General features: G+C 32.8%; 2 protein-coding genes across 6 annotated transcripts in view; one reads left to right on the top strand and one right to left on the bottom strand.

Moving 5' to 3' along the window:
- LOC143071140 (uncharacterized) overlaps nt 1–24,980 on the bottom strand; it is a 433,270-nt gene that overhangs the window by 406,592 nt on the left and 1,698 nt on the right. For all 5 annotated transcript variants that reach the window (XM_076245290.1, XM_076245283.1, XM_076245277.1 and 2 more), the window contains exon 2: nt 441–1,181. In XM_076245290.1, the coding sequence (XP_076101405.1) occupies nt 441–1,147 (707 nt within the window). In that variant the 5' untranslated portion in view covers nt 1,148–1,181. The remainder of the gene's footprint in view (nt 1–440; nt 1,182–24,980) is intronic.
- Nucleotides 1–24,980, top strand: part of LOC143071129 (uncharacterized) — a 350,370-nt gene that overhangs the window by 251,442 nt on the left and 73,948 nt on the right. The gene's annotated exons all lie outside the window — the stretch shown is intronic.

A 24,980-nucleotide genomic window follows, 5' to 3' on the forward strand; every position in this document is an offset into this window, starting at 1 on the left:
GTAATTAAACCTTTTTGTTATTTTCGTCTACATTTTTGTGCATTTACTTAGATATAATATTTGAATAACCTAAATCAAATATGCTATAACAGGAGTTTTTATATATTAAAGTGTAAAAGTCATAGAGAGTCATTATTGTGTCTTAAATTTTTTGACAATCACATGTTGACAAATGACATGTAAAACTGATTTTGTAAAATATTATGATTTAGAGTTATTGTTAACAGCTTAACGTATATCCTTCGAGAAAGTTATAGAATAAAAAAACAAACATAATATATACGTGTTTAGTAGAGATCCGTTCAAGCGGCACTCCAATGATCATTTTATCTTATATGATATACACCGTACAACTTCACGTAATAGTTAAGGGAAACAATGAAGTGGTGTTGTAAAAATAACAATCAATGTGTATCTTAATGTTTTAGTTTCCTACAAACCTTAAATCAGGGTCTGTGTTTTCATCACGAGGACGTTGAAAAGACACTCTGTCATCTGTACTGAGGAACTCCGACTCCATATGCTGCTGTAATATGTGTCGTTTAGAATTATCTTTTGAATTAGAAATGTTTCTTGTGATATTCAAATGATGTATTCCTGCTTTTCCTCTTTCTAATTCGACAAGAAATGAAACACCACAACTCTTTACATTTCTATTATGTCCAACTAAATTATTCATATGTTTAGTATTGACTCCTTTCGAAACGAATTCGCCTACAGTATTTTTATTGTGTGAAACATCATTCACATTTGTTGCTAAGATGTATTGTGTTTCATTCGAAAAGTTTTCAACGGTCTCTTCCACATTTTCAGAATCTGTATCCTCCGAAATATTTTCTTCCTCACTGCTCGTTATAGTCTCTTCTTCGGAACTGTCTGCCCATTCGGAATCAGATTCTATCCAAGGTGTGATGCCTATTATATTTTTTCTATAAATGCTTTCAGCATTTTCAACAAACGTGTTGATGATATAATCTGAATGCATATATCTGAGATGTTTTCCTAATTGACTATAATGCGCAAATGTTAACGGACATATACTACAGGGAACGCGTGGTTGTTTTGCATGGATATAAAGATGACCTCTTAAACTGTACTTATTCTCAAAAGGAATACGACAAAATGAACACCAATGTTGTCGTTCCATGTTGCAATATGAATTGTTCCGTTTCTTGTAAGACCTTAAAAAAATGTCATTGTAATGTACTCTCAATTTTCTTAATAATATATGTAAATACATTAAGTAACTTAAAAGATATAATATGCATTTAAAAACTTTCAACCAACCGTGTCGACAGTGTAGTTGAAAAATAGACGGCGCTTGTGTGGTCGTGTTTGACATTTGACCAAAATTAATATCATAACTCAAAGGTTGTATTCCGTTCTACTCTAACTTTAAACACCAGAATGATTGCATTTGAAACACTTTTTTTTTATAAATTTATGCACATTTTACAGTTCTAGAGATATCCTGATTACTTTTGCTAAAACAGCGCATAATAAGCGAAAAAAGGAATTGGTAAAATAATTAATTGATTGATTTGGGTTGATAAATATCTAGTTGCAAACATTTCATGCATGTTAAGGACAAGAACAAATCCACAATGCATACACTATAATTAACCTGTTATAAAGACTGTCCGAGACGAAGATGGACGTGGCTGAGTACCTGCACATCCCGCAAAGCCAAACGGACACCCTTCTTTGACTAGGGCACCACGAGCAATCGGATAAAAATCTAAATGACTATATTTCTATTCATCTGTCACACATAAGGTGATTTGGGAAATGCATGGGCTGGACTAGTACTTACTGTGAAAATACCCTTATCAAGGACATGATGAAAATGTAAATTTTGTCCAACAGTACTTTGCAAAAAAGGTTGTGTTCAAAAAGTGAGAAAAAAACAGCTCACCCTAAATAAATTATACGTACTATCAACCTGTGTAAATGAATACTCTATAGCAAAAAAATCACTGGAACAAATACAGGGAATCATATCCCAATAATATTACTATTCATTCCATGCTACACACAGTTTATATTTCCCACATTATCATGACCTTCAAACGAACTTACACAATACCTTTTTTTATGGAACTAGGACTAGATATCTGATTATATATTGTGCATGGATGCTACCTCATTGACTTATGAATATTGTATGGTTATTTGTACAACGAAAGTAATTAAAAATTACGGATCTCGATATGTTTTCACAAAAAACACGAAGGTATATTTTGCACATTATCAACTGGATTAATATGATGATATGATGATTAAATAATATTTCATCGAGATATATGTTGTCAGCATGCAATTTAAATGAACAAGCAGATATGATCTTTGCATTTTGCAATCTTACTTAAACGTTGTTTACTAAAACCCTATGACTTATATGTCTTTATTGATAACGGTTAAGGTTATCCTTATTAGGTATGACCCAGCGAACATGTTTGTTCATACCATTATTTTACTATATGTAACGTTATATAAAGTCAACATAAGTATACTCTGTTCAAAAGTCATAAATCGATTGAGAGAACACAAATCCGGATAACAAACTTAAACCGAGGGACACACATCAACTATCTAAGAGGAAAACAACAAAACAACAGACACACTGACGTGCAACAAAAACAAATGCAAACATACATATAAACGAATTATAATAGATAACAACTGCCATATTCCTAGGTACAGGATATTTACAGGATGTTTTGTCTACAAAAGACTCATCTATGACCCTCAATACTGTTAAAAGAAAGCCAACAAATGTACAAAGTTGAAGAGCACTGAGGACCACAAATTCCTAACATTTTGCAAAATAGAAAATAAGTAATCGATACCTGATGTATAAAAGCTTACTTATTTCAAACATTCAAAGTTGTGCTAACTATTAATGTATAATTATGATAATTTATGTCAACACATAATTGCTGAATACTTGGCTCGTGATACCCTAGGGCAATAAAAACTCTACCAGCAGTGGAATCGACCAATTGGTTGTAAATAAACTCATCATAGATACCAGGATTGATATCTCGTATTTGCACCAGACGAGCCTTTCGTCTTCAAAAGACTTATCAGCGAAACTCGAATACAAAAATGTTAAAAGAGTCAAATAAAGTACGAAGTTGAAGAGCACTGATGACCAAACCTCCTAGAGGTTTTGTAAAATACAGCTAAGATACTCTATTTCTGAGGTGAAAAAGCCTTAGTATTTCATATTTCAAAGTTGTTTACACTTTTAGTTTATAAGTATGACCATATCAATGATAACTCATGTCAACATAGAAGTGCTGGGCTGTCTTATGTGGAACTTATTACGTAATGTTAAAACCATATAAAGAATAGACTCATCATCATTACGAAATAACAAAACCACATTAGGTAATGAAACAACTACATTATATGGAACGCCACAGCTGTCTTATGTGGAACTCTGATATGTATAGGTTATCGGGTTTTCTACACATTGATATCGTAAAATATTAGCCGCGAGCCACAATGTGAACCTTTTTGGCGAGTGAGCGTAGCGAACGTACTAAAAAGTTTCACATCGTGTCGAGCGACTGATATTTTACGATATTTATACGAAGAAAACCCGATTATCTTTTTATCGTTCTTTTACTGGTCGTTTCTTTCTCCCTAAGACAGTTTAACGCTTGAAAAAAGCAAGCTTGATAACGTCTCCTCTCACATTGTGACGTCGCTGATAACTTCTCTTCTCACATTGTGACGTCACTGATAATGCCTGGTCTCGTTTTGAAGTCTTGATACGAGAATTACGGAGCAACAGAGCAGGTTAATATAGGCAGAGGGAAGGACGATAAAACGTTATCTTGTCCTACTATAACTGAATTATATTTTGTCTTTACTTAATATGGTTTTGACATTACGTAATGATAGAGTTCGGGTTACTGTTAAGGAAAACTATGAGTCAGTCTTCGATTTCGAATTCAAGCCATCATTATAAAATTAAAGTTCTAGTAAGCATTGCGTTTCGAGTTGAACTTTAGTTTGAGTCACATCTAAAGGTAGAGTTCTAGTTATAACTTTGAATCTGAGTCACTTTTTGAGGTAGAGTCTGAGTAAGATTCGAATTTAAGTCTCATTTAGATTAATTAAGATTTCGAGTTGAAATTCGACCTATCTTATATGAGTTCGTATTTAAATTTTCTATCGTGGACCAAGAGCTTTTGCTAGGGCTTCCGAAAAGAGGGCTCCGAGGAATGCGTACAAACTGAGATAAACAATGTTACAGTATACAAAACGCAACATAGAAGTTGAAATAAAGTTAGATGTGGTGTGATTGCCAATTGCCACCAGAGTTTAAATGCAGTGGATGTACGAAATCATGTATAGGCAACCGTACAGCCTTCAACACATCGTATAGTCAATCTACAAAAAAAATATGACACACATAATTCAACGACAACAGTTGAACTTCATGATCCTGACTTGGGGCAAGTTTATAAAGAAAGTGCAAAATGATACTCCCCGCAGTTCACTCTTAAGCAACTGTATTATAACAAAGTCAACGTATGACTTCCTTGGGATATTATTGTGTCTGGGAGACACAATTGCTGCCCCTGCAGATGCAAAGTGTAATTTAAAAATAACTATAACATTCAACTGCTTATACCCCAAAAAATTAGTTCAATTACCTCCCAAAAGAGCAAAAATTAATAAAACTAAAAACCCTGACCACATGCACACCTTCAATATATGTTCAAACAGACAGTAAAGAGAAATCTTCCTAAGATTCAAACTGTAGGATAAGTTATGCGGAATAACTATATACCCATAATGGGACGGACGGGCGGATGGGAGTGAAACATTATCCTCCCCCCCACACTTTCAGTTGCAGGGGCATAAAAAACAGTTTCAATTGGCCGACTCAATAGATCGCTATTACAGGGTAATATAAATACATCGGGGTGATCTCAGGTGCTTCAAAAATTTAAGAGATTCTGCTCGATGTTAGGCACCCGTCGTGTTATTCGTGAAAGTAAAAACCCAGCGATTTGCTTTTATTTGGTAGTTCACATTCGAGGAAAAGATGACGGTATTATGGTTACGACAACTGGAACATATCCGTCGTCACATGTGAAACAGATATTCAAAAAAAATAATATCTCAATTAGTGACAGGTAGATCAGAGAATTCAATTGATAATCAAAGTACGGAATTACTGAAATTGGATGACCGCAAGTTTTTGTGGATGGTCCGAAAAACACTTGTTTCAGAAAAAAAAATCACATCTCTATACCTGAAAGTGAGGTTAATGTACAGATATAATCAGTATACTTTGGTTTATTGTTATATATTATATTAATACTTGGATATTACTGGTACATGTACAAATTATTTTCATGCATTTGTATATCATTTTATTCTACTATATTGATAATAGTGCAGTGTAAGTATTTGTTGGACGCGTCACTCTTCTGTAATAATTTGATTTTTCTAATAGAATGGATTTGAGTAGCCTTCGTATTTTCCCGCAAAAAATGTTTAACCATCCATGCAGAGTTATCGTTCCTTGAGATTGCAAACGTTCTTGAGATATACTCCCGCATGCGTGTGCATATATATTAATGATGTTTCAGTTATATTTATATACATTTAATAACACATTTTAATATTATCAATTTATCTTCTTTAAAAAGTATTTGATGAGTATTCATTGAAGAAATGAATTTATAACAATCGACAAGGAATATTCGTTTGCACTTGATGATGTCTAAGTATCATCATGTTTATAGATCGGTTAAAAACCCAAAACGAATATTACGTAATGGAAATCTAGGCGATAGCAATACACCGGAATGCCCTCACGGTCATCCGCTGTAAAACGATTGACATTCGTTTATGTTTAAATGATCATTCACGTAAAAAAAATGGGAGACTTCTTATTTTATAGTATTGATGGTTTGTCGGTTAGTCCAAGCAATCAACACCCCCATCCCCAACCCCTTCCCCCATTTCCCTGTAACTTGAGTGTGGGTTGATTTAAAGTATCTCATTTGTTAACAGTAAAGTACAAGTCTTTTGATTTGTGTCGAGCCTCCGATATCACTGTAGCGCCAGTGAGACATAACAAACCTATATTCCGTCGTCGAATAGTGGCGTTGGCGTCTCCATCGTTTAGATCGTTAGGTTTCTAGGTTTTTTTTTACATTTTTCATTTCGGGACCTTTTATAGCTTACTATGGGGCATGGGTTTTGCTCATTAAACTATTTTGACATGACAAATTTTTGGAAACCACAATGAAGTGTTTTACAACTTGTATAGGAGTTATTCCTCAATATCAAGAAAAAACATCTACAGAAAAAAAAACATTTTTTTTTTAATTTTGCTTTTACCGATAAATGTATCTATAAATGAACAGCCGGTCAACATTACGTTTTACACCGACAGTAGCAATATCAGGCGAAACACAGGGTTCCGCAGAATATTTTACAAAATTATATAATACTGCTTCTATTAAAGAACTTAGAGGAAAACGACAGAACTAAGTGATTTGGGAATATCCAAATTATGTCCGAAGTACTGTAAACTTTTAGTACTATTTTCTTATTATTCTCTACCATTCCCCTTTTTCATACCAAAAAACTCTGAACAACCATTTAAACTTTAATTTAAACTTTTACTCAATGGATAGCGATACCCGTCCAAAGCACATAAAACAAACGACATATTTAAATCTGTTTAAAAATAGAACATATTTTTTCCGAAATTATCACGTGATTTTACCTCACCAAGTAATGGGATAACCACATCAAGGAATGACAAGAGCACATCAAATATTGAAACAAACACATCATGCAGTGTAAAATCGTAAAATTTGGAAACATCATTACGTAATGTTAAAACCATATAAAGAATAGGCAAATCATCATTACGAAATAACAAAACCACATCGTGTAATGAAACAACTACATAACGTTAAGTTACATTCACATCAAGTAATGTTAAAACCACATTTACTTATGACACAACCACATTACATAATGGTGAAACCACATCGAGTAATGACAAAACCATATTGAGTAATGACAAAACTATATCAAGTCAATACGAAACCATATCGTGTTATATCATAACATTATTACGTAATGTCAAATTAAGTTAAAAGGGGGCTGATTATCATTGATACAACTATGTCAGCTAAGTTTTTATAACACATTATAACTACAACTTGATGTATCTCCTAACTGGAATACAATTTAAAGAAGTTCATAAAATTAGATATAAAGTTCTTAAATAAAATAAAACTCATGTTTAAAACAAAATTACTAAATTAACAATTGAAATGCAAAACTAAGAGAAATATAAAGCAATTGTAGGCGGTCTTTCCCCCTTTAAAATTAATTGAATTTGGGGTTTGTTTGTTTGTTTGTTTGTTTGTTTGTTTGTTTGTTTGTTTGTTTGTTTCTGTATGGGGTCTATATTATTGTTACCGGAGAAGTTTCATGTTTAGTTTGGAAAGTTTTTCTTTTATTTTAAGTACAGCGCGCGCGCCACATCACGTGACACGGGTTTATAATAACGAAAAGTTAGTCTTTTTATTTCTTTTTAGGTGGGGACTTTGAACAGACAACATGTATAGAGACGGAATAAACACAATGTAATTTCTTTTGTCATTGTAGGAAATTGACATTTGGATCACAGTTCACGGGCAGTGCATGTTTTGGATTTAATTGATCCGGTGTAACTTTAAAACACATTTATTGATTATTTTCTGATATTGTACATTTTTCAGCACCTGTTTGTAACACAGATTAGTATTTCAATGTCGGAGCGGACATTTTATTGTAGGTTTTTACTGAGATTTACGGACCTTGCAAGCGATTTTTACGGCATTGCCATTTCTTTTCTCTAGGAAAAGCTTTGAGAGATATCTGCACCAAGTTTTTTTATAAACTTAAAGTACATGTATGCCCTGCTGACTGCAAATTTTGAGGTCGATTGTACTTGTAGTTTTAGAGTACATGTTGATTTTTTTTTCAGAAGTGACGCAAGAACAATATTAAATTTCAATATTTCATGAAACATGATTGATTGATCATGATCATGATTGATTGATTACTTGATTTATTGATTGATTGATTGATTGATTGATTGATTGATTGATTAGTTGGTTGGTTGGTTGGTTGGTTGGTTGGTTAAACACACTGGATAGGGTCAATTGAAACAGCGAAAAGGAAACAAAGAAGATCTTGGACCGTATATTAAACACATGAGACGGATACATGATTGATTGATTGATTGATTGATTGATTAGTTGGTTGGTTGGTTGGTTGGTTGGTTGGTTGGTTGGTTGGTTAAACACGTTGGATAGGGTCAGTTGAAACAGCGAAAAAGAAACAAAGAAGATCTTGGACCGTATAATAAACACATGAGACGGATTCATGATTGATTGATCATGATCATGATTGATTGATTGATTGATTGATTGATTAGTTGGTTGGTTGGTTGGTTGGTTGGTTAAACACGTTGGATAGGGTCAGTTGAAACAGCGAAAAAGAAACAAAGAAGATCTTGAACCCTATGATAAACACACGAGACGGAAACGTGATTGATTGATTGATCATGATCATTATTGGTTGATTGATCATGATCATTATTGATTGATTGATTGATTGATTGATTGATTGATTGGTTGGTTGGTTGGTTGGTTTGTTGGTTGGTTGGTTGGTTAAACACGTTGGATAGGGTCAATTGAAACAGCGAAAAGGAAACAAAGAAGATCTTGGACCGTATATTAAACACATGAGACGGATACATGATTGATTGATCATCATTGATTGATTGATTGATTGATTGATTGATTGATTAGTTGGTTGGTTGGTTGGTTGGTTGGTTGGTTGGTTAAACACGTTGGATAGGGTCAGTTGAAACAGCGAAAAAGAAACAAAGAAGATCTTGGACCGTATAATAAACACATGAGACGGATTCATGATTGATTGATCATGATCATGATTGATTGATTGATTGATTGATTGATTGATTGATTGATTAGTTGGTTGGTTGGTTGGTTGGTTAAACACGTTGGATAGGGTCAGTTGAAACAGCGAAAAAGAAACAAAGAAGATCTTGAACCCTATGATAAACACACGAGACGGAAACGTGATTGATTGATTGATCATGATCATTATTGGTTGATTGATCATGATCATGATTGATTAATTGATTGATTGATTGATTGATTGATTGATTGGTTGGTTGGTTAGTTGGTTGGTTGGCAGGCAAACACACATAAAACTCTTCAAGTAGTGCCCCAAATCACATATGTACATGACATTGACCTTTGACCTTGTGACCTTTGTCAAGGTCATTTCTTCACAATGTCATTGCAAAAGACCCTATGGGTCAAGGTCATTTTGTTTAAGAGTTTTGTCTAATAATGGCTGTATATTAACCATCAATGGGGATTATGTCCCTTACACAATGGTAAAACCAATATAGTCATAATGTAACAAAGTTGCCCCTTGAAGTCCTTAACATTTTTCACTGCTTAAATTTTCTGTATCTATAACCATTTAAGAATTATAAGGAAATCAAAGACATATGACAATCTCAAATATGACCTTGACCTTTGACCTTGACCTAATTTTCATTTTTTTGGACCAAGGACCTCAAATCAAAAGTTCCTAGGTCTCTAGCACTTATGGTTTACAAGATAGAAATGCATATCACTTATAACAAATGCATAAGGGGAAATAACTCTCATATGGAGCGTTCATATCGCTTCGGTCAAAATAGGACAAATCATGCGAAGGATATAACGAGTAATTTTGTAAAATAAATTTGTCATAATATTTTACGGTTGCGAAGGAGTTGCGCTAACAAGGAAAACAGTGTTTGGGAAGATAACTCCTACAAAGAAAAGTATTCGTTTACGCAGGGTAAATTTCAAAAGCGCATAAACTGTTCGATATCATATACCAAATATCTAAGCGACATATTGCGAAACAAATGTTTATCGCAAGAACAAAATTAGGCGGAAAAAAAAAAAAAATAAAAATAATCAGAACAAATACAATAGGCTTTCCACAATAAAGTAGAAAGACCTAATAAAGAAGGGCAACAAATGAACAAAAGACAAACACGGCAACAGATAAAACCCAAAACAACAAACACAAGACAGATAGCACTGAAAACTAAAAATTAGTGAGAAACATGGATCCCGAAAAAATGGGGCTACGTAAGAAGGTGAACAGAACTTGCTTCTTGCTAGACACTCGCCGTGAAAAGAATTTGATGTAGACTAGCTTTTGCTTTTGAAATTTCCTACATGAGGCGTTTGCATTTATGTATTTACAGCCCTGTAAAAAATAGAGGTAAATGTTTCTGAGACAATATACCTTAAGTTAAATCAGGGACTTTCATACTAACGGGACTAGTCTCTGTTGATTTAAACTGATTGTTAAGCCGCCTGTTAAAACTACCACCCAACAATAAAGTTAGTTTCGTATCTCTGATATACGATGCTAGTAGCTATTTGCGTATTTCACAGTATATTGTTAATATATAAATATAATTAGTTGTTAATACAAAATCTTTTTAATAGTCATTTACGATGACAAAAAATATAAGATTTTGAAAGAATGATGAATTATTAAACTTAGACGTATCGTTTTAGTATAGAAAGTCCCTGGTTAAATGAAACCAATTTTTTGACATTTCAAGTAAATTTATATTCATACATTGTATTATATAAAGATTTGGCCAATTTTTCAAGAAAACAAATATGAAAAAAAGACGAATTTTGAGAGAAACCTGGTGCCATCTCATACTTAAGAATAGTGTGGCGTAATCAATTACATCTAAGATTTGATGGTCAGTTCTTATTCAGTTTAATGATTTTTCATCTTCTTTAATGTGACGCTTTATACGATACATTAGTTGCACAGTTGAACTGCAATAGCATTTACAAGTTTATCCAAATAATTTAAGACCATTAATCAATGCCTTACATAAATTAAGAACATGTTTATAGCTCAATCGTGTGAGAAACTTTATGCATTGGTCAGATATATTAGAGTAGTAGCTTGAAGTAACATGTTGTTTTATAGAGCTGATATTTAGTAACGTTTTGTATTGGAAGTTATAATTGTGAACCTTCAAATATTTTATAGATATACATGTACTTTTATAAGATTAAACATGTGAACATTAAGGAGACTTAGTTCAATTCTAACAGTTACTTTATTGTGGCATATATACAATAGATATTTCCCTATATTAACGGGCAAGATGGAGTTATCGTTCCCGGATTCATATTCCCGAAATAATGACTTGTAGTACAAAACACAAACACACACACAAGAAAGCCCCGTTATATCTGGTGGAGGATTCGGATTGAATGTCATACAATTTAAGAAATAGATAAGTAACTGAAATGCCTGGAGACGAGCATAAATCCGCGGAAGCTAGTGGTGGAAAATCGGAGACAAAGGAACCCCAATTGGATGAACTTCTTATTACCCTCAATAAAATGACTCATGTGATGGAAATAAATACAAAACGTGGCAACAGTGCGTCAAACATCGCTATGGATACTTTTTCAGGACACCCTTCCGAAGATGCAAAACAATGACTGGAAAAATTTGAGGCCTGGATTGTTTTTAATGGCTGGTTACAAAAGATTAAAAGACAAGTTTTTAGCTGAAAAGTGACAACCTAAGCCCTCCGTATATATCAAAGTTGACATTATTCTGGAAAATCCTTTTGAGACAATCTTTATATATTTAGAGTCTTAGAATTCCTCGAATGTTATGGACATTGAAAGAATAGGGGGTCTCACCGTCATTTAAGCGGTATCATGTAGGTTTTGCTATGTATTTTGAATATCCAACTGGCACCTTGGGACCTCCATAAACATAGAAGACATGAAGTATACCAAAATTCCTTTTAGTCGTACTTGTATCATTCTATCTATGAACTAAATGTCTGTTTAATATTAAACGGATCGAGAGATCAGAGGGCTCTTATTATTGCCCTGTGCCCTTTGTCCTGAAGTGTTGACACTTTTTAGCTGAAAAGTGACAATCTAAGCCCTCCGTATATATAAAAGATGACTTTATTCTGGGAAATCCTTTCGAAACAATCTTTATATATACAGAGTCTATGAATTCCTCGAATGTTATGAACATTGAAAGAATAGGGGGTCTCATCGTCATTTAAGCGGTCTCAGGTAGGTTTCCGATATATATTTTGAATATCCAACTGGCACTTTGGGCCCTCCGTTAACAAAGAAGACAAAGGGTCCACATGAACCTTAATACTTTATTTGTTATTATGATTTTCAACTAAATTTGAATATCGAACTGACTGCTAGCAGCCGGTTGGATATTGAATATCGAATATCGAATAACGAACCAGCTGCTAACTTCACATCCATCAAATATTGGTTGTTTCACTATTTTTTGTGAAAATTTACTTTTGGTAATATATATATAAGGAATGTAATATACTTTTACAGACGGTAAGATTGAACAAAATGTTACATACATTTAAAAATCGTCCAATTCACTCAATTTATATGTTCACATGATAATAAAGTTTGATGTCAAATATAAGCTGATACATCACTCTTTCATCTGATATCAATTGTTTGATGATATCTTCATTCTGGAATTTTATATAAGCGTTCCAGTGTTTGAAAATAAAAAAGAAAAAAATTCCGAAAGTCCCACTTTAACGCGAATTTACAACAAAACAACTGCTCTACGACAGGGCTTAAATGAAAGTATAATATTTACTCTGTCTTCATGTTGATTTTCAGCCGTGAGGTATATCGGTCCATTAAACTTTTAGGTTAAACGACTTTTCCCGATTTGTTACTCCATTAACTTGGAGAAAAGTTACATTAACTGAGCTGAACTTCACTTGGATATAACAAATGGTTTCCGTAAATGAATATTTGGCATTTTAAGAAATACATTTTTTTCTCTTATAAAATGGGGGGGGAAACATTACCGTTGGTTTCAGTAAATATCAGTATTTTTTTGTAACGTCAATTAAACCACGCACTTACCATAAAGACATTAATTATATAGATTTTTAAAAAAATATTGTACTTTATTGGCGCTGTTTTATCTCCAACACATTAATGAATTTGAAAACAAATTTCAAATGAATTAAATGAGCGACATACAAACAGTTCTTAGTTATCTTTCAGTGAATGTAATTTTAATTTGATGTTTTAAAGTTAGTATAAAGTTAGTTAGTTAAATGAAGCTTCAATTAGATAATGTTTAACTGCTATTTTGAAGGTTTTGTAAATAAAAGGATTAACACTTTTCCTTGGCTGCCAACTGCATTATTGTTTGAAGTGAACAATATTTAAGAAATGATTGATGCCAGCTATACTTTATTGTAGTTTTAACATGGTTAGGCATTATATTCGTGATTATTTTTGCCAGAGCGATAGCGAGGGCAAAAATAACACGAATATAATGCCTACCCATGTTAAAACTACAATAAAGTATAGCTGGCATCAATTATTTCGATTCTGATTAGGACAATTACGGTAATTTCTATGTTCGCTGTGTATAGGTGCACAGTATTTGTGTAGGCTCTTCCATCAACCTTCCTGTCGATTTTTATCCAACTAGTTCAAACCAGTTTAATTTCGCAAAGTTGTATTTCTAAAATTCAAAATTGAAACAGAAATTAACAAATTAAATTACTAAAACACAATTTGTGTCACAATATAACAGAAAAGTTATATTACAACAGTCTTTTCCTTTGAGGTCAATTTCTGACACGCATATTTTCAAGTCAGTTGTCAATGGCGGTGGACGCACAAGGATAATCGGGTAGGTCTTTATTTACTAAATTAATCGTTAATATTCCGCCGGTTAATATTGTAGCATTGGTAAATATGTTCATATCTGATAGAGGATTCCTTGATAAAGTTTTGCTGACATTCGAGACTTGGCAGGAGGGGCCCTTTGACAGATCCATTTATACTTACGGTGGCTACACCTTGTAAAGTTGTTCAAAGGGCACGCCTTTGTGCATCTGCCGATTTCAAATGCTGTATTACACGATGATTAAAATTTATACTGGGTAACAATCTTGTTGCATTTGTAAAATGGATTGGAAACCTTGGTGGTATATTGGTAATTACGCCTATTTTTATTTTTAGGAGAATGGGGTTCGATTCCCTGCTAGGGTCAATCTATTTTATCAGAAATATAAACAATTTTGTCATTTCAATACAAAAGTAATAATAACCTATACTTTATTTTATATTTTATCGTCGGAACATATGTTTCAATGAAATTATTATATACAATGACATGCCTTTTTAACAGGAGAGATGAAACGTATTTTTCAGAGGGAGGGGTTTTGAAGTTAGAACACCCAACATGAACGTTGCGGTATCTAGCTCAAATATGTCAATTACGAATTGTAACACATTGTTGTCATTGTAGAAGTGTAAGTAACAAAATGTGTATCATTTTAGTGTTTGAAAGTGCTTTAATTTAAGGTAATACATTAAATGCATACCAATTTGACGAAATTTATTTTTCTGCCGTAGTCAATATACGCATGTGCAAACTAATTTTATTGGATAATAAAGTATGGTTTCTTTACAAAACTAAAGAAGCACGTCATATTAGAATTAATTCTAACATTCAGTCCTCTACAGATTTTTAAATTGATCATAATTAATGTACCGTATCAAATATGGTTGAATGAGATTCAAAACAAAATTTAAAAGCTTTCTCTGAACTAACTTTATCACAACAAGGTTCAATTACATTTTCTAGAGGGGGCTTGTAAGCGTTATTTCATTCCACCCTGTTTTTAATCCGGGTAACTGTTTTTCGCTAGAGAATATTGGTTGTGAATAGTGTGAAAGCGTTGATTTTGATATCATTGTTTTCTTTATATAAGACCCGTTTTCTTGTTTACATAAATTATTAGATTAAAGGTAAAATAGTTTTCAAGGAACTAGTTTGATTAATAGATATTGACATCGGCGCGGGACGTTTGCGCTTTTTCATAGGACATTAGCGCTTTTTTTTTAACACTTGCGCTTCAAATCATAGGACATTTTCGCTTTTAACAAAATGACATTAGCGCTTTTAACATCAGACATTTCGTTTTTGCAATATTTGGTTTTTATGACTATCCTCCTCTTTAATCCGGGTGGGGACCGGCATGTGTGACCTGGCAGAGTTAAATTAATATTGTTTCTTTATGGTTAAAAGTTTGAAAAAAAATCATTTAAAAGAACATTTCATAGAGCATTCATGTCATAGCACATTGATATCTGTTTAAAAGTCTTCATACACTGAGCGACAAGTAAAAATTCGAAAGACATTAAAACCAATTCAGTCACCACAGGTCAGTTTTCGCTTGACATCTGAAGCCCAAGGAGTGAACAAATTTAGCTCTTGTTATCTGTTCTGACTGATATTTCGCCCACATTTCAAATATATCTTCAAGTTTCTTTTCTAAAATCTTGACAAGGGTGCCTGTTCATCAATATAACGAATCTAATGTAATTCACAGACTGTTGTTCAATGATACTATTCAAAAAGAAAAGAAAAAAATAGCAGGATTAGTCGAGTAGGACTGTCCATTATAGTGGGCAGGGAAGGGTTCTGGACCATTTGTCGTACTAATGACAAATATTAGTTAAATTATTTACGTAATAATTTCTTCTCATTAAAATTACAGGTAGACAACTATAGGTGCAAAAGCGCAAATGTCCGGTCAATTTAGTACAGGTGAATCAAAATTTAAAGCGCAAATGTCCATAATATTTGAAGCACAAATGTACTATCGTTTTACAGGTAAAACATCGCAAACGTCATGTGCCCTCAATAAAGAAGATTTTATATCGAACTGTACCAAAACACAAATGCACAGAAAAACTTCGGCAATCCAGTAAATATGAGTATAACAATTAGTGACATTTTAAAAGCATACGATTTGATTAGAAAAAAATATCAAAATTTGTAAATTTGTAAATAAAGTATTTTATTGTGTTATCATGTGTTAAAAGTGAGTATACTAAATAAAACACTCCATCAAGTGTAATAATTATTTGTTCAAAATCACTAGTGTAATCATTCCTGAGCTTGTGCAATATAAAGTTCTACTCGGGACAATATTCCCCAATATTCATGCAATAACCCTATATTTTTACTCAAAGCGTTTGAAGGACGTCATGTTAGAATTGCCATTTAAGTGATTCTGTACTTGTAGTCTGATCAAGGTACACGGCGATCTGGACCTGGCTACAAGTGCAGAACAAATATCCCTCCCCTTATTATCATAAATCTCAGATTTTTTAATGTATATCACAGGATCCTGTCCTCAAGCACATCGGGGATTTTACCACGGGCTGGCCCTTTATAACAAATATTTTACCCTGAGCGATAGCGAGGGGTAAAATATCGGCATAAAGGGACAACCCATGGTAAAATCACGATATATTCAAGCCCCCATGAATTATTCCGATTCTAGTAGGACAAATACGGCACTTGTTTCGGATCGAAGCGCTCTAGATAGGTGAATGCATTATTTGCCGTTCCCATAAATAAACGCACAATTAGATTGACGTAAGAGATCGGAGCAAATGAATAAGTGATATGCTTAAACTATTTACAATAACATATTTAGATAGGTTTGGATGAATCTAAATAATAATTGTACTTAAACATTGTCAACAAACAAACAAAGTGTGGGCCGGACACCCTACCCTACTACATTACAGAAAAATTAATGGAAAAATGTTCTATATCAAATCATTCTCCACAATAGGCGCGAAGGAACGCTGGGTAGCTGTGGTCTACTTGTGAAAAACACTCAGTGTAATCTACGGCTTAGTTTATTGTATTTTAAGAAGGTTTAAAGATAAAGTCGGACAGTCTTCTACCCATAAAGTCCTCCTTACAGAAAAGTTAATAAAAGATGTTCTACGGCAGTATTTGTGTCTACACTAGGTGCAAATGGAATCTTTGTAGCTGAGGTATACTGGAGAAGAAATCCAGGGTGTTCTTCGGCTTAGTTTTTTTTTAAGTGCAAAGTTTGGGCCGGACACCCTACCCAACTACCTTACAAAAAAATTAATGGAAAAATGTTCTATGTCAAATCATTGTCCACAATAGGCGCAAAGGAACTCTGGGTAGCTGTGATCTACTTTTGAAAAAAAAAGGCAGTGTGTTATACGGCTTAGTTTCTTGTTTTTTGAAGTAGGTTCAAAGATTGAGTTGGACAGTCTTCTTACCTTACAGTCTTAATACAAAAAAGTTAATAAAAAGTGTTCTACGGCAGTATTTGTGTCTGCACTAGTTGCAAATGGAAGCCTGGTAGGTGAGGTATACTGGAGAAGAAATCCAGGATGTTCTTTGGCTTTTTTTTTTTTTAAAGAAAGTGCAATGTTGGGGCCGGACACCCTACCCCTTTACCTTATAAAAAAAAAAAATGATCTATGGCAAATCATTGTCCACAAACAGGCGCAAAAAGAAGCCGGGTAGCTGTGATCTACTTGAGAAAAAACACAGTGTGTCCTACGGCCTAGTTTCCCGTTTTTTAAGTAGGTTCAAAGATTAAGTCGAACAGTCTTCTTACATTACAGTCTTCCTTACAGAAAAGTTAATAAAAAATGTTCTACGGCAGTATTTGTGTCTGCACTAGCTGCAAATGGAAGTTTTGTAGCTGAGGTATACTGGAGAAGAAATCCAGGGTGTTCTTCGGCTTAGTTTTTTTTTAAGTGCAAAGTTTGGGCCGGACACCCTACCCAACTACCTTACAAAAAAATTAATGGAAAAATGTTCTATGTCAAAACATTGTCCACAATAGGCGCAAAGGAACGCTGGGTAGCTGTGGTCTACTTTTGAAAAAAACACAGTGTGTTCTACGGCTTATTTTCTTGTTTTTGAAGTAGGTTCAAAGATTGAGTCGGACAGTCTTCTTACCTTACACTCTTAATACAGAAAAGTTAATAAAAAATGTTCTACGCCAGTATTTGTGTCTGCACTAGTTGCAAATGGAAGCCTGGTAGGTGAGGTATACTGGAGAAGAAATCCAGGATGTTCTTCGGCTTAGTTTTTTTTTTAAAAGAAAGTGCAAAGTTGGGGCCGGACACCCTACCCCACTACATTACAGAAAAATTAATGGAAACATGTTCTATATCAAATCATTCTCCACAATAGGCGCAAAGGAACGCTGGGTAGCTGTGGTCTACTTGTGAAAAAACTCAGTGTAATCTACAGCTTAGTTTATTGTATTTTAAGAAGGTTTAAAGATAAAGTCGGGCAGTCTTCTACCCATAAAGTCCTCCTTACAGAAAAGTTAATAAAAAATGTTCTACGGCAGTATTTGTGTCTGCACTAGGTGCAAATGGAAGCTTGGTAGCTGATGTATACTGCAGAAGAAATCCAGGATATTCTTCGGCTTAGTTTTTCTTAACGAAAGTGCAAAGTTGGGGCCGAACACCCTACCCCACTACCTTACAGAAAAATTAACACGGGTATAAAAATTTACCATATTAAAATAATCTCCAAAAAATGACAAAAGTGTGTCAGAAATCATATCTGATATTCTTCCTCAGTCATAATGACCTTCCATCATAACGTACGAACTGAAAAAAGAAATAACACGACGGGTGCCGTACTCGGTGAAGGAAATGCTTACTCTTCCTGAGCACCTGATTTAACTCCCGGTTTTTAGTGGAGTTCGTGTTGTTTCTTATTTATTAGTTGTAACTGTTGATGTAAATGTCTTTTGGTTTTATGAGTCTTTGTTTACTCCTTGGTTTTTTTATTGTTATTGTCTTCCAGTCGTAACGTGGAAAACGTAAAAATGTCCAAAATCAGTTGACGTAAAATTAGATTTTTTTCTTTTTGATAATTTCTTATGTGCAATGCAAATAGCTCTCGACAAGAGCACACATTAACAGTACGGCTACAACACCGGGAACAGCTTCACGACTACCGGCATTAAGAAGGGACATTTACTTTCACATAAATAACACACACATTTTAGATATGACACCTGTGGGTCAACATAAAGGATTTGTTACTGAAAAAATTGATGTGAAATGATTAAATTGTGTGTGACAAATTTTCATTGTAATAGTTTCTAAGAATGGAATTGCACATAATGTTTAGTAATACAGCACCAAACTTGCTATATAGACTCCTACTTTACTTAATTTTATTCTATGATCTATTACTATTTAAGAAAACACTTGAAGCTTTAATCCACACACTATGTCAATGAATTTAAGCTCAAATTGAACAGGTAGTAACATATGCAATATACATTGACAACTGCATCGTGACTTGTGCTAAACAAACCAACATGCCTTTATTGCATATAACAGCTCACTGGTTCCAGAAAAATTGGGTAGTACAAAATAGGTACTTCTGATCTAAGTAACAAGGCTGATATATCCTCTTATCATCCAATTAATTTTTTTATCATTCAAAGCAAACTTTTAAAAATGGTTCAACAGCTATCCCAAGTTCTTAAGCTTTTATTTGATATAAAAATTACTCAAATACTTTTTGACAACGTAACATCAATGGGAAGGAACTATATGGTTCAACATTGTTCGCCCTTGTGAAATTGAGATTTTAGCATTTAATAAATGTTGCATGGTTTTATCATCTTGGGGATAGTCAATCTATGTACTCAGGCTGCTACGTCATGGTATCAATCTTGTGTTTAACGGAGCGCAAACGCACTGTTTTATATATTTTATATGATTTTTTAGATAATAGTCCACATAAAGACAGTAAATGTACTCATTATTCATGGCATCTTTAATCACAATTTATCTGCAGAAGTGTAATAAAACGTCATGTACATTAGTTATAGTTTTTTGCTCTCTTTATACATCATACTCCATATATACATACGACAAATATTGTGTACACACATAACAAATCAATATACAGTAAAACCTGTATAAACCGACCGGCCACGGGACTATAAAAAACGGCCGATTTGGACAGTGAGTCGGTTTATTCAGGTTTCCGTTGTGACCGGAAGTAAATGACTTGTGACGTCCGATATATTGCATGTAAAAGGTCTGTCAGATTATATATTACAAAACAATGTATAGAGCGATAAATTAAAATACAAAACGCAATAACGTACTAACTTCGTTGGATCGTTTTTTTTAAATCTTCATGTTGATTGGTTGCAAAATATTTAGAAACTGGTTGTTTCTAGAATTAAAAAAAAAAAGAATTTAACCACGTTTTAACATGTCCTCGTATGTCAAATAGACATATGTAGCATAAGTCACCGACTTGTCAATTTCACTTTCACTTTGTTATTCATTTGCATCATAATACTCCTCTTGTTTTGTTTGTAACACGAGAGTTTCGTTTTACTTCCATGATCGTTGATTTCAAACTTTGGTATGGCCGGTTTGAAAGCCAGAATATCATCAAAGGAAATGTCATCACTATTTGTCGTACAGTGCACACTGCACATTTATTGTCGTCATCCGGTTGTTTTTCGTTATCAGGGTCATTCGTTTAGATGTTCATAACAGGGAATCCAGAATTTCGAAAACACGATGTAAATTTCTAACTCAATGATTTGAAAACAAATATTCAAGTTACAACGTAAGTTCAAACTGAGATATATTCGGCGTGTCTATTACAAGTACTTTAATTAAGTATGGCTCCACCTAAGAATCATGCAGAGGGTGATACAGTGATAGTTAGATACTTTTTAATATTAGAAAATGATTTTTTTTATATTAGAAAATCATTTACTAATATTTGACCCGTCATGACATTTGCATGCTTATGGAGGTAGAACGTAATTGTTAGAAAAATTATAAACATGATAAATATCGAGATTCAATGAAATACGTATTTGTGAAGAAGAGATAAACACTTTCCTTGACTTCAATTTGCGGACGCCGAACTATACACCATCTATAAGTTTTGAAGAAGTTTTACTTTATTGTTTGAAGTGAAAAATATTTGAATCTACATTTTAAATTGATACAAAAAAATTAAATTTTTGCCCTATAGATTTCCTTTCATAAATGAAGTCTGAATATATCCATAATTAATGCACCGTATCAAATGCATTTAAGATAACACCTACTTATAAACTGTTACGCGTCGCATACTATGTATAAAGACATGCATAATAAATCTAAATTGAAAAAAGGAATTCGTAATGCTTACTTTGACAGATGTTATTCTAACTTCATTTCAACAAGTTTAAATTACATGTTCTAAAATAGAGCTTGCATTGTAGTAAATTTAAGTCTTTAAAATTTTATTCAAATACGCTATTGAACATCATTAAAAGCCAATAAATACAATAATTTTGTGTTTTATAAATAAGGGCATTCAATTAATAAAAGTCGTTATAGAACAGTCCCATTTTCATACCGGTATTCGAAATGACTCGTTTCATTGCTATAACAACACATATATCATAATAACATGACAGAGAGTTTTGTTTCGGAATATTCTAGATAAATATACAAAAATCAAATTTTAGACAATGTACCCTCCTAAGCCTGGAAATGGCTAGTCACATATAGTTAACGGCGTTTTTCTCACAATGACGTTCTACCTCCATAAGCCTTGATATGTCGTGGCTAGTCACATATTAGAAAATCATTTTTTATATTAAAAAATCATTTTTTAATATTAAAAAATCATTTTCTAATATTAAAAATTGATTTTCTAATATTAAAAAATGATTTTCTAATATTAAAAAAGAAAAACACTATTTATTAATAATAAAAAATGATTTTCTAATATTAGGAAATGATTTTTTAATCTTAGGAAATGATTTTCTAATATTAAAAAAACCTTTTCTAATATTAAAAAGTATCTTATTTTTTAATATTAGAAAATGTATTTTTAATATAAGAAAAGTTTTTCTAATATTAGAAACTGATATTTTAATATTAGAAAATGATTTTTTAACATTAAAAAATAGCTCTTTTTGTCCAATTTGGCTTGCCATATTGTATGATCATGTTTAAAATAATTGTAGGAATAAAAATCATAGGAATCAAATGTCATATTTATAAACGCCTTAATACTCAACAAGCATGTTGCGTCAAAAGTTGAAACTGTTAAATTTTGTTTTACGTAAGTAGAGAGTCAGCAGTTATGAATAGATTTGATAAAAAGTAAATCTATTTTTCTATATTTATCTGATCCAAGTTTTCAAAAATAAATTTGACTCTTTAAAGTGTTGTTGTAATATGTCATGGATGTATTAGTATTTTAAGGTCTGCTAATTTTAAGTTTGCATTTATTGACAACCCTGTGTACATGTGTACCAGGATACAGTGATTTTTACCATTTCATGAGACTTTATCCAAAGTTACAAGCACATTGATTCACCTTATACATATATGAAATAGAGTTACAAATGCTATATATATAATGGTCAAAGTTTCATATCAATGAAATCGAACTTTTTCAGCCTAGTTGTAATCTAATGTACTTTTACATAATGTGTGTATAGAAATCAAAAGGATTAGTGCAGTTGAAAAAAAAGGCTTTAAAAAATGTGAACAAGAGAACAAAAGTGGCACAATCTTCTAACAGTTATCTATTTGTTATGTCAACTAAGTCGTTTGATATAAGAATATCTTTTAAAAAATATTTTCTATTCGTTAATTACCATCAGTACAATGTATCACTTTCTTAATAATTTAAATTACTGCTCTAGTAACTTTAAATGACACTGGATGATTGGTGGAAGGTACTTTAAAACAGATTGTAATAAATATTCCATGTATTAATAAGATTTTTTAAATTCAGTTAAACAAACAAAATTTAATATAGAATATGGAGTTTAGTATGACTTTCATTATCACTGAACTAGTATATATATATATGTGTTCATACCTTTTCCATGTGTTTCCCAAAACAATTTTTTGTATATATATTGGCTTAATTAAGATGAGGAAAAAAAGTGAAATACAAATGCAATTCCAAGATTCCTAAAAGTGAGTCTGGCAACCGTAATTATAAAGAGTAATATAGTGATCAGTGATGTCCACTTTGATATATAACAAACAATAAACAGCTGCGCCATGAGCGCATGATACGCCCGATGTCTTGTGTTAAAGTCTTATGCAATAATCATCAATAGTTTCTGAGAAAGTTTAAGCAATAACCATTTACTGTTTTTGAGACACGGCGGGACATGTGAACCCCCCCCCCCCCCCCCCAGAAACCCTGTTTTTTTTTACAAATATCACTAAAATAAAATTTAGAATCAAACCAAAAAGTATACAGATCTTTAGATTAATATAGCAAAGAAGTGTATACAGTTTCAAGCAATAATCATCAATTGTTTTTGAGATACGGCGCGACATGTAAAAAAAACCTCCCATTTTTTACAAAATACTCAATAACTAAAATAAAATTTTGAGTCATCACCATAAAGTATACAGATCTTTAGATCAATATAACAAAGAAGTGTGTAAAGTTTTAAGCAATAATCATAAATCGTTTTTGAGATACGGTGACATGAAAAAAAAAAATTCCCCCTTTTTTTACAAAATACTCAATAACTCAGAAATGAAATTTTGAATCATCACCAAAAAGTATACAGATATTAAGATTAATATAACTAAGAAGTGTGTAAAGTTTTAAGCAATAATCAAGAATGGTTTTTGAGATACGGTGCGATATGTGAAAAAAAAACACATCCCTGTTTTAGTTACAAAGTGCCGTGACTCAAAAAGTTTAAATCTTATTTTCACCAAAAAGTATACAGATCATTTGACCATCATAAAAAACAACTATATTAAGTTTCATGAAATTTAGATAAGTCGTTCTCAAGTTACGGTGCGACATGTTTACGCCGGACAGACAGACGGACAGACGGACAGACAGACAGACAGACGGACACCGAACATTTGTATACCATAATACGTCCTGTCAAACTTTTGACGGGCGTATAAAAATACAGTAAAAACAATGTATGTATTTCACTTGTTCTCAACTCTGCCATATTAAGAAAAAATAGGTTCACAATGCAAAGGCAACATGACATAGTAATCAAGATATTAAAGATTTCTGAAAGTTTAATGCAATCCAAATCCTGGTCTTTGTAGAGTTGCATATTTCATAATTGAAGATATGCATTCAGGGGCAAATCCGGCCATTTTAAAAAGGGGGGTCCTAACCAAGGTCAAAGGGGGAGTTCTAACTACATGTCCCCATTCAAATGCATTGATCGTCCAAAAAAAAGGGGGATTCTAACTCTCGGATCTCGCCCCCATGATCCGCGCCTGACATTAGTACATGTACATTGTGTATTGTATCCATAAATCTCCAATTTTCAACTATGTTGCAAGATCATAAAATTTATATCAATTTCATTTTACGGGTAACATAACAAAAGTTTAATTGGAATTCATAGACGTTTTTTTCACGACAAAATCAACGTTAAATTTATAATTTCCATTAACGATAAGATACAGCACCAATTAAATGTTACTTGCAGATGTCGCTAAAAGTAACATTATACACTAATGCTAGACTTTTCTTTATATAATGGACTGTTTTTTCCTTGCTGTATATTAACCCTCTTTCTGATAATAATTAATAGGACGCAAAAATAATTACCTTAATAATAAACAACATCAGGCGATCATTGCAGAGACGACTTTGTTGAGCTTGACTCTCAGACTTTACTAGTATATAATTTATGCCAAATGTTTTAATTAATCTTTATTTCCTATGTTTTGAGTTTTCTTTGTTTAAAAAACATATCATTTGACACCACTCTACTATTGTCTTTGATACAGCATCTACATAACTGTTACCGTCGGTGTGATATTGAACACAAGTACTTCGATTAATTAAGCATAACAATCATACTTATATATATACAAAGAATATTGTTAATCTTACAACCTAAACACAAGATGGATTATATTCAATAGAGATAAAAAAGTGTATCAAATTTAAAAAAAAACTCCCAT

Source organism: Mytilus galloprovincialis, chromosome 1 (assembly GCF_965363235.1).
Source record: "Mytilus galloprovincialis chromosome 1, xbMytGall1.hap1.1, whole genome shotgun sequence".
Lineage (NCBI taxonomy): Eukaryota > Metazoa > Mollusca > Bivalvia > Mytilida > Mytilidae > Mytilus > Mytilus galloprovincialis.